Source organism: Mytilus trossulus, chromosome 1, assembly GCF_036588685.1.
Source record: "Mytilus trossulus isolate FHL-02 chromosome 1, PNRI_Mtr1.1.1.hap1, whole genome shotgun sequence".
Classification (NCBI taxonomy): Eukaryota; Metazoa; Mollusca; class Bivalvia; order Mytilida; family Mytilidae; genus Mytilus; species Mytilus trossulus.
Window position 1 is genome coordinate 75,983,716 of NC_086373.1, and position 12,305 is coordinate 75,996,020.

The 12,305-nt window shown below is 31.7% G+C and overlaps 2 protein-coding genes across 2 annotated transcripts in view; one reads left to right on the forward strand and one right to left on the reverse strand.

Moving 5' to 3' along the window:
* Nucleotides 1-587: 587 nt before the first annotated feature.
* On the reverse strand, nt 588-5,902 carry LOC134685252 (uncharacterized). The gene is made up of 3 exons (XM_063544788.1): nt 5,653-5,902; nt 2,058-2,486; nt 588-891 (listed from the first exon to the last, which is right to left on the reverse strand). The coding sequence occupies exons 2-3, from the start codon at nt 2,470-2,472 to the stop codon at nt 887-889; spliced, it is 420 nt and encodes a 139-aa protein (XP_063400858.1). The 5' UTR covers nt 2,473-2,486; nt 5,653-5,902; the 3' UTR covers nt 588-886.
* Nucleotides 5,903-9,192: 3,290 nt separating this feature from the next.
* The window catches only part of LOC134685253 (dihydropyrimidine dehydrogenase [NADP(+)]-like), a 30,578-nt gene continuing 27,465 nt past the window's right edge, over nt 9,193-12,305 (forward strand). Inside the window, exon 1 of the mRNA XM_063544804.1 lies at nt 9,193-9,479. Coding sequence (XP_063400874.1) covers nt 9,441-9,479 — 39 coding nt within the window. The 5' untranslated portion in view covers nt 9,193-9,440. The remainder of the gene's footprint in view (nt 9,480-12,305) is intronic.

The window sequence follows — 12,305 nt, forward strand, 5'->3', positions numbered from 1 at the left end:
AATATGAGTTTTAACAACGGTTTGATCAGTATAGCCGACAGGTTAACATCAGATCAATATTCGAAGTTTAGATTTCGGTTTTTGGTTGATAATAGCTTTAAATTTTAAAAATTACAGTTCAATAAGTATTTCTTGTCAATAAGTAGTGTTCTATCTGTCAAGAGACTGCTGCATTCGATTACATAATGGTATTCGTCACCTATAGCAACTCTGCACAACGGACACTTTCTTTGTCAATGACAGTAGTCCTTTCATTTTTGCTTCACTCGGATATTTCACAAAGTACTCTGGAAATATGCTAATTTTTGATATTTTTTTTTTCTAATAAAGAATTACAGTCAAATAAATAATGGAATTCATTGCCAATTGTAGTTAAACCCAGATTGCATGCCCTCTCTTCTTTTGGAAAGTTATACCATCTTCCCAGCTCTACTGGAATTTTTACATTGCAACATCTTAATTTTGAGATATATTTACGTTCGAGTGGTGTTAATTTTAAAAGATAGTTTTCTAAGTCAAAGATTGTTATAAAAAGTCCATAAAATTCTCCTCTGGATGAGTTGTCAATTTGACTCTGCCATTGTTGAATGAAAATCTTTTAGTTTTTCTGTCAGTACGATTTTTAGTTGATTTATATCTAATGGGGATTGCTGGCCGGCATTGTCTAGGATCGATTTAATATAATCCATCCAATTGAAAGTGTAATCATCTTTCAAGTTGAACATAATTTGATAAGGTATACTGCTCAGTTTATTTTCATTGGTGAGAAAAACCAAAAACACACCATTCTTCATTTTATTACTGTATCTATTGGTGTACGACCAAGTTCTCCATATGTCAAAATAAAGCTGCCATTGAAAAAAGGCATTCGAAAGGTTTAAGGAGTTTAACCTGTAAAATCAAGGCAAATATTTAAAGTGACATCGGCGTTTTAACTTCAAGTGTATCTCGTCACTTGGTTTTTCATTTTTATTAAAAAAAAAATAAAAAAACAGTATAATGATAGTAAGGAATCAATGGAATATATTTGAACTACAATGACTAACAGACCCGTGCTGTTTATGATGAATCTGTAGTGATACGTGATTCAAAAATGATTTCCGATTTAATACCACATTGCAACCTGTTGAAAATGATAATTTACATTAAAACAACACAGCTCGTATAATATGAAAAGTATGCTGCAAATTCTTTTTTTGGCAATATCAGATTATTTCTTAAATTCTCTCGTTCCTCCTCTTTTGTTGAACAAAACCTGCAATTCATATATGACAAGAAACCAATATGTTAAACATCAACAATCAAAGTTGGAAATGTAAAACTCAAAGGCGAACTTACTTTCGTCTACCTTATTATTGTCGTTTACGTGTAAAAGAAGAAAAATCGGGGAACTTTTTATTACAATACGCCATAAGAAATAGTTATCAAAGTAAAGGTACCAGGATTATAATTTAATAACGTAATATACAGATTTTATTTTACTCGTTAATTCAAAGTGGTAGAAATTTTATCTGGAAATATGCAGTTTTTATTGGGTTTATATTTTTTTTCAGGTGTCTAAAAGGGGTATTATTTCATTGAAATAGAAAATTTAAAAATAATGAAATTTGAGCAATGTCTTTAATACAAACTAGGTAAAATGCGATCGATAAAAAAGAGTTTTTGCTTTTTTTTTAAATTTTTGCAATTTACCCAGATAAAAGATAAGATATGAGTTTCTTATATTTCTTATACATTTTTATATCTATATAGTAATAAATACTTAGAGCTGAGTATGCTATAATAGTTTAGTTTAAACAATCATGCTATAATATAATAAAGAATGACGATTTCAGGCAACAAATGATAACAATTACAATTCCATCTGTGTGAGTAGCAAAATATGCAGTTGTTACAATTTGCATAATTTAAATTAACAGTTTCGTTCGTTTAAAGTAACAATTTGCATCATTTAAAGTAACAATTTGGATGATTAAAAGTAACAATTTGGATGATTAACAGTAACAATATAGGGCTATTTCGTACAAAATCGATCTACGGTGCTATTTGAGATTTACCATTCTTTAGAGCAACTCGTGGTAGTCCAAAATAAATAAATTGTCCTGCTTTCAATACACTGTCTCCTTCGTTTGAATGCATCATCTCTGTTGCTCTACGTTTTGTTGCTTCTGTGACATTTATATTGCTGGCAAGGGGTGGCACCAGTAATGTAGGACTTCCATACGGTACTCCAGAAAAGATTCCGTGCTGAAATTCGTTTTGTAAATAAACTTCAGATTCTCTGTGTTTTGTGAAATTCACAATCTTTTCCGTGTTTCCTATTCTCCACATTGTCCATAGATGCATGTTTTTCATTGGGTCAAAAGTGAAACCTTTATGTGTTGAACTGTTTGACGATGATTTACTTCGAGCAGATTGTGGAACCATTTGTCGTGAGTCGTAGTGATGATCATCTCGCTGATTATTTGACATGGTGATGAATTAACCTGTAACAGTAAGAAAAAAACATCATATTGTTTAAAAGCGGTTCAAGAAAGATATTAATAAGTGTGATATCTTTAAAAAAAGATAAAATTGAATTTGTGGTGGGAAATGTATGTTGATGTCTGTGTGACGGAGCACTTTCTTTTCAATGTTTGATTGCCAAGTGTCCACTGGCAAATATTTCATGCACATTCAATGTTTCGAGTCATTGGCAACCAAAAGGAGAATATAACTGTGTTGACTTATGTAGTAGTTCTAAAAGGTTAAATATGACATAAAAGTAATGACTTAATGTTGAAATAACTGCTAATTAGACATTGTCCATCGTGGTGAGATGACTGAATGAGTAGATGGAGATGCTGGATAAATTAAACAATGCAGTAACCAAAATATATAATCCTAGATGCCAATGAACACGAGTTCATTTAACACCAGCCATTGAATAATCAAAATTTTAGAAAAACTAAACAATAAAGCCGTTTTGACTAAGAATTTAAAAAAGAAGATATGGTGTGATTGCAAATGAAAATTATAAAACTCTCCACAAGAGACCAAATTACACAGAAATTTTAACAACTATAGGTAACCGTACGGCCTTCAACAATGAGCAAAGCCCGTGACAAAGTAGTTTTTTTTCAAATATAAAGCTGTGTTGGCTGATGAAATCAAGTTAGAAAAATGTGCTTTATTCAATTATATTGGTATTTCGGACGAAATAAACACAGCCAAATGTAAACTAGTATTAAACTTTGGCTCAACCTGCCTCCCCTCTTATGAGATATTGGAAAGTCATTTATACGATAGCAAGAATTACTATAAAACAGACATCAACCCCCAACCAAATACTCCTCCGAAAAAGTTAGACGTACTAACAAATGACAAATAACAACAAACTAAACATGATCATGATAGCCTGATGTATGGTCTTTCATCATGGTCTCTTATAATTTGTCATGCTCTGCGTTATCCTCGATCCGTCGGGTCTAGTAAGTTGTGAAGAACGGATACGGTACTTGTTAGATTCTAAAATAATGCATTTTATAAGATGATATTAGCGTTCTCTGCCTTGAAATGTCACAAAACATCGCTACAAAACCACGCTGTATAAAAAAAACAGGTTCTGTTTCTGTAATTTGTGTCACTGTCTCAACTGCAGTATATTAAAATATGTTTAGCAATGACATGTAATTTTAAAATAAGAATATACCAAGGAGGCAACCAAATATTCTATCAGAAATCGAGGAAAGACAACAAAGATATCAAAGGGGTGGTTTGGGACAATAAAAGAAATCAAAATCGAAGAAAGACAGAACACCATGACTATGAACAAAACAATCATACGTTTTTTGATTGAGTTAAGTCTGCCAATTGATATTTTATCGTATGTTTTTATATGTTGTGATGTTATGCTATTGTTTCAGAAAAAGGGAGAAGGTTTGGGCCCATTAAAACGTTTAATCCCGCTGCAAATGTTTGCACCTGTCCTAAGTCAGGAATCTGATGTACAGTAGTTGTCGTTTGTTTATGTAATATATACGTGTTTCTCGTTTCTCGTTTTGTTTATATAGATTAGACCGTTGGTTTTCCCGTTTGAATGGTTTTACACTAGTAATTTTGGGGCCCTTTATAGCTTGTTGTTCGTTGTGAGCCAAGGCTCCGTGTTGAAGGCCGTACTTTTACCTATAATGGTTTAATTTTTAAATTGTTATTTGGATGGAGAGTTGTCTCATTGGCACTCACACCACATCTTCCTATATCTATGTATTATATACTAGTCGGTGTAATCGAAATTTCAGTTTGGTTTTCGTTCACCGTTGTTCACACGCCGCCAATTCATTTCCATCAAATCATTTTTTGCATGAAAAATTGTTAACAACAAACTATTGATTCAGTAGCATTAATGGTGATTCTGAATATTTTAAACAAAATTAAAGTACATACCTTTACATAAAAGTGATACTGAAAATGACTATGTAGATTCCCGCAGATGATCCATTCTAATATCATTTAATAGTTATCACTTATTTCTATGTAGTCATGAGCGTGACTTGGTTTTATTAGCAAACTTCACCTATACAATTTCACAGTTTTTAAGTTGAATTGTATTTTAATGATAAAATTGTAGCATGTTCAGTGATAATATGGCCTGTCGTGACAATATATTTTATATACAAAACAAGTTTCGAATTACGATTTAAGATATTTACGGTCATGCATTTGAAAGACGGATATTAATAAAATACCAATCCAACACATTTCATTCAATATTTATTCCTGTATGTATATAATCCTCGTATTCAATTCTAATATTGATCGCAATTTCTAATTTCGTTTTAGAATACACGGATGATCAATAATTAATATACATCTAGGTTTCTTTCCACATAACCTTATTTTATACAATTACACACGTAACAATGTTTAAAAGACAAAGATTTAAACCTAAGGTTCATATTTCAAAATAAAATTATTAATACAAAATCTTCCTGCAATTTGATACAAACACACGTAAGTTATTTTTTGGCTGTGTTTGTATAGATTTTTCTTCTTTGTTTTGACGAAAACTTGGTGTCCTATGTTAACGACTGTACAGCATAAAGTGTACCCCGAAAACTATGCCTTCTAAACTGACAGTACAGTATTTAATGTAAAAATCATGAAACCCTTGTGCCCTTTCTTTATAACATGCAGCATATATTTTATGTCAACACCATCAAAACTCCCGAGAAAGCTATATAATGAATTAGAAACTTAAAAGACAATTTTTAAGACGGATTGCAGATACAAGACGTTTTATAAGGAAAATCGTTATTACCAATGCGAAGAAGCTTTATGATAAATTAATATTTTAAGTCTGTACTACTTTATTAGAAAACAAATCAATAAATGAAAACTTACGTTAAGAGCGCACTATTATGAATATATCCATTGCAAAGAAAAGTAAGAAAATTCTACTTAGTCATAGAGTCGGTGTTGTGTCAACAAAATACACAACTCCCAGTTATTTATTGCTTTAAACTTCAAAGTTCTGTAAATGGACCACACCCGTACAATGTTTACGTTTTCTAAGGGTGTTCCTGTAGCATGAAAAATATATGCATGTGTGTCTTAACTGCATAGTTCAAGACGAAAACATTAATATCCATAAAGATTTATAAATCATCTTACCTCTGTATTGCTGAAAGATGCAGCTATTATTGTACTATATATGTAAATGTTGACTTCAGTCTGGAATAATTGAATTCATGGTGAGATAACTTAATATCCGTCCGATGATGATCTAACTTAAACGTGTTATACTTTATACGTATTTTAAATCCAATATGAACGGTTCAATGCTCTTCGTCATTCCATTTATGAATAGTAACCGAAAGTAATTTATATTTTTAAATTATCTTGTTTAAAAAACATACATTTAAATTTTTGTATTGGTGCAAAAAAAAAATGTATTATCAAAATTTGATAGAAATTTATATACGCAATCATTCGTACAATGTTCTGTAGTTTGAAGAGGAAATGTATTAAATGTACAATGCTTGTTTACATTCATATTAAGGTGGTACATAACACTACAGGGATATAACTCTGTAAAATCAGCAGATCGTTTTAAATTGTGTTCATAAGGGAATATTAAGCTTCTCAATGATCAAAATAAGTGTTTGTCAAACTGCTATATAACCAGTGTAATTTTTTGGAATAAACGGTTGGTTCAATTTTTTTGAAATTTTTATATTTTTGTCAAAGGGTCAAAGTAAATACTTTGTCAAAGTTTTAAGAAAATTAAACGAGCCAAATTAATTTAAGTTCAAGTGTTAGGTACCACCTTAAATTATAAATAAGCTTTTCAATAGTCACGAGTTCAAAAGAAATAGAAGATTATAGCTATGTAAGAATACATAAAGTATACCAAGTCGTAATATGATTATGCATCACATTGAAACCCCAGTTATTATGTTGATGTTGGGCGTACAAGCATGCAGCCTCTCTGTCCGTTGTTTGCTTTGTTTTACTGTAAATGATACAAATATTGCTTTATTGCAATATCTTACTGAAAAAACCGGCCCATTGAGATATTAGTCAATATCGTTTCTATTTGCACGTAAGGAAAGTTTCGGCGAAACTCTATTTTTAAAAAGTGTCTAATCGCCAAACGTATATCCCATCGAACTAGAGATAAAGGATACTACAGCTACAGTTAAGTCGGCCTCATATCTTGACTTACATGTACATGTAGAAATTTACAATGAGGGTCGGTTGAAAACAAAACTTTACGACAAAAGAGATGATTTCAGCTTTCCAATTGTGAACTTTCCATTTCTAAGTACTAGCAACATTCCAGCAGCACCTCTACATGTGGAGCATGATCTGCTTACCCTTCCGGAGCACCTGAGATCACCCCTAGTTTTTGGTGGGGTTCGTGTTGTTTATTCTTTAGTGTTCTATGTTGTGTCATGTGTACTATTGTTTGTTTGTTTGTCTTTTTCATTTTTAGCCATGGCGTTGTCAGTTTATTTTTGATTTATAAGTTTGACTGTCCCTTTGGTATCTTTCGTCCCTCTTTTAAGAAAAGAAAAAAAAAGTAATCTGATTCCCAAATTGAGTTTGGGAAAAAACAGGGTGGTCAAACAAGAATATAATTCTAGCTCAGACTATACAGTGATAAATCATTACCCTTTTTAATGTAAGTTATTCACTGTTCGATATTTTTATATGGTACGACATTTGCCAAAAAATATATACTTGTACTTTGAACTATGAATCCTTATATTAAAAATAGTTACATTTTTTTCTGTAATGTTGCATTTCTTCTGGATAAAGGGAGGTACCTTCGAAATATTAATACGATTTTATAGTTTTCTGTGAGAAATTATTTATTCAATGTAGGAAATTTTCATAATAGTTATTCCCTTCTCAGAAAAAAAAATCACGATATAAATATTACATATCGGAGATACAATACTAGAATTATGATTCTATAACATTTCAAATAAGCATATTTAAACCAAATTGACAACAACTCTTATTACCAAGAGCATGCCATGTTTTAATGAGACATTTAAGATATTCTCGTTTTCCCTGTTGAACAGCCTTCAAGCAGATTGGGTTAATTGTATATTGGCTGAACATGTGTTTGACGGCCTGTACAATGTATATGTCCCGGTGAGGATCCTAACCTTAGTTGTGGCTTTACGGACTTCTAATATTTTTTACCTTAATAAGTCTCAATGCAGGATTTGTAGTTTCTGCATTACAAAAGTTTAGGTTCAGAAAGGTGTTGGTTCAGTAAGTCAGACCCCTTTTTGGACCCAAAATATAGCAGTTTTATAAAATTGCTAAAAAGTAAACGTATAGATATTTTTTGGAAAGTAGAATACTTCTGTTAGATAAATATTGGCTGTTTTTGACAATACAATGTACATATATAGGATACTAGAATCATTAATTCATAATAAATTACTGAAATTGTCACAATTTTAGCATTTGAGTTAAATTTTAGACGGCCAGTTTCTGTCTTAAAAGGAAGTGGCCGCGTTTGTGTTCATTCCGATATATAAATGTAAGTTGTATTTGATGTTAATACATAACATGATAAAAGTAAGAGTGAAAACGGATGCGGCCACTTTCATCTTTGATATAAACCTTCTGCAAAGTTACATATTATGCTATATTTGATAGATTTTTAAAAAAATTTGAATTTGAGCGTCTTAATGACTAAATTTGTTCAAATCTTTCACTTAAACTACTTGAATCGACTTAAATGTTTAAAAAGTGTCCAAAATCTTTCATAAGATGAACCTGAAATTTCGGGGGCCAAAGCCGGCCCTTACTGGACCCGGCTACTCCTTTAAGAGATGACATCTGATGAGCTGTGAACATCTTTAAGTTTCAAAGTTCAAAATGCTGAGATTTCTGTTTTGACTAATTTCTTCCAGGAGAGTTCTGATAATGGAATAACAGTGTTTTTACATAGAATGTCTGGTATCAAGTTTACCCAAGTGACCTTGATTTTCGTCAACATGAATTGAAATTACCGAAATCACAGTTATTGTTTATCATGAGGTAGCCGCCATAGACTATTTCATTCAACTTCACGTATCTTATAATATTATTGAATGATACTTGGTAAGATATTTTAATTTAAAGAAATGGTTAGAAAAAGACACCTGCTCATTTACCTTTTCTTTTTAATAAATGATGTAAATTAATTCTAATTAATATAATATAATAATAGGAAATAATACAAAATACTAAATTAAAAAAAATAAGTTTAAAATTGAATCCTATGATGAACGGAGGAGCGAGTCACTGTGGCCTTGGAAAATACCTCCGTATTTTTGCTATTTTTATAGTCCTATAATATATGAACTCGGGGCATTATTTTCTATTTCCATTTCCTTTTACTGATTTTGCTATTTTTCTTTTTCTTTTTTATTATCAATGTGTCACCCGAGCCGGATTGGACAAAAATAATAAATGAAAATAAAGCATGAAAAATAAGTAGTGAATAAATAAGGCGGAGGCATAATTATATAATTGGACTTCTATTTTTAGTAATAACGGACACATGGACTGGATATTTTAACTGGTATATTTTCTAAAGTTAGTAAACACTAGTATGTACACCGTTTATTAAATCTGAACGAATGTATCCTTGGGACACACTATTAAATCGATTCATTTTAAAGATTGTGTAAACATCCTACACAAGATGTTATCTCAAATCGCATATAAATCGATAATGAACATTAACATATTAGCGATTCGGGAACAAATTATATGAAAAGATACAGGAAATGAGAAAAAAAGACTATGGTTTAAAAAAAGTTGTATTCAGTCCAGGTGCACTGGAATAATTGCGCTTCCTACTTCCCCTCTACAATTAACACGATACAATGGACTAGCTCAATGACTGAAGGTTGACCTGACCGGATTTATATGTAAACAAGTTCAGCATCATGGCCACGTTGTTGAGCAGGGATGTGCAAGATATAGAGGTAGGACTGCATTGACAATAAACATTTATATATTACTATACTTTAACCTTCTTTCGTTAATAAGCGTTTATTTGCACGCACTGACTTCTTAATTCATGCATTTATCTCTTGGACAAAACTGACCCAGATATTGGACATATGATATACATATCTGTGTTTGCATAATCATAAAATGATTTGGATAAATAATGTTATCTAAGCCGATTGAAACAGCATCCCAGGAATACAGTTGAATATAATTTTGATGCTATTTTATGGACTAGCCCTGGGAAGAATATTATTTTTTTCCAACGAAAAGGGGGGGGGACTGCCTTTGGGTATAGTTTTGAATTTGCAAAGATTGATTATGTTTTACTGGTGTGAGATAAAGTGGACCACCAACCTCAAACCTGTAAACAATGATAAGAAAACACTAACCATTGATGAAGTGCTTGGTACAGATAAGGGATCAAGGGGGGTGTCTGGGGCTTGGACCCCCACCCCCTTTTTTTTGGCCGATCTGATCACTGCATTTGAATGGGGACAAAAAGTTGGAACCCCTTTTGCATGTTTTGTAAAATGGCTTATGATTGCCAGTAAGACAACTCTCCACAAGCATGACAAGAGACCAAATGACACAGAAATTAACAGCTACAGTTCACCTTTAATACAGCCTTCAACAATGAGTAAAGCCCAAACTGTATAGTCCACTAGAAAAGGCCCCAAAATCACAAATGTAAAACAATTCACATTAGAAAACTAATGGCCTATTTAATGTACCAAAAAATTATCAAAAAATATAAATATGTAACACACCAATAGACGACAACCACTGAATTACTGTACAGGCTCCTGATGGGGGACAGGCAAATCCATACAATGCAAACAGAATGTTATGACACTCTACAACATATGAAAGAACTATAAAAACCAGTTGAAAAAGGCATCAGATGGATACATATAGAAAAACATATACATGAGACATAAACACAGAGTGGATGTTGCCGGGTACTTGTACATCCCAACAAACAGACACTGAAAGTACTCTTAGTTACTTATGTATGTTTCCTACAAGTCATCCAAACAATAAAAATGTATTCTGTATAAAATACTAAATATTAAACCAAGTGTCAATTGATTTTGATAAATACAAAAAATATGAAAAACTGACATACAAATGTATCTATATGCATCTGTAGCAACTAATCAAAACCATGGTAAAAATGTTTTAAAAGTTCATACAATATAATTGCAATATAATTAAGTGTATTTCTTTTGACTTTTTGACTTGGCAGTTGGCATTGGCAGATTATTCTTGAAAATACAAACGTGAGTTAAAGTAAATGTTGTCTCAAAATGCAATGGAAATAGTTTTCTAAGCTGAGCATTCTGGTATTGCATGTCTGAGTATCTGGCTTGGTTCAATGTCTCTAAAGCAACTCTTTCTACTCTTCTGCTATGACCTAAGGTCATGAACATGATGAAGGTAATTTTCGTATTTGTGCATTAAACTTTTTTCTCCATTTCTTTTGCTTTTACAAGTAAATTAAATATTTTACTTCCAATTTATGTATAAATAAAATTGAGAATGGAAATGGGGAATGTATCAAAGAGACAACAACCTGACCATAGAAAAAACAACAGCAGAAGGTCAACAACAGGTCTTCATTGTAACGAGAAATTCCCGCACCCAGAGGCGTCCTTCAGCTGGCCCCTAAACAATATATATACTAGTTCAGTGATAATGAACGCCATTCTTATTTCCAAATTGTACACAAGAAACTAAAATTAAAATAATACAAGACTAACAAAGACCAGAGGCTCTTTGACTTGGGACAGGTGCAAAAATGCCGCGGGGTTAAATATGTAAAACATGTAAATTCAAAACTGACCGATCAGTTTTCAGTAAATTTAAACTAAGTGTGCATTTCATAGCAATTGAAAGACGGCTTTATACCAACATTGAAAGAAGTAAACACATTTGCTTATCCTGTAACAGACAGGAAATTGAGGATAAATACCATTTCTTCTCAATCTGTCCATGCTATACATCATTAAGGGATACCTATATACAAAATATTAATAAAAATCTTGATTTCAATTTTATTAAATTGCAGTCCACTATAACACTGAAGCATTTGACTGTACTTTTAAATAGCAGTCTACCAGTCATTATAAAAATCACCATAAAGTATATTAATTATTGTCTTTTATTAAGAACATCTGTATAATTTGTATTTCTTTTAATATGCAACCTAATTTTTGTTTGTGTTCTTTTTTTTAATTGATCATGAACATTAATAATGTGTTAACTGTTGATATTTATAGCCTTTTTCTTCTTCCCTGTAAATACCAGTCACTCTTATATAATTATAATCAATTTAACTATTGTCAGTTTATTGTCTTAATTTTGATGCTTCTCCTTCGTTTCTGGGAACACCCCCCCCCCCCCCATTTCTGGGGAAAATTTGGTTGATAATATAGGGAATCACTGGAGCTGGACCCCTCTAAGTCAGTCAGTGGGCCCCACTTAAGAAAATTTCTCGATCTGCCATTGAAATATGCTAGAGTTGTTGTGTCATGACAAAAGTAATTTCTGCATTGATGTTTAAAATTTACTGTAGGACAACATCATTAATTTAATTTTTTTAGACACTAATTATATTTATGACATTTGTAAGACAGTAGAACTAAATTTAGAACAATAAAGTTGGTCAAAATTCATATCATTGTATATGCACACTAGTTTATGCAAACTACACCTAAGCTACATTAGTTTTGTTAAACTTCTTATGGAACAAACATGTTAAAAAATTGAGAATGTCTTATGAACATGTTTAAATTATA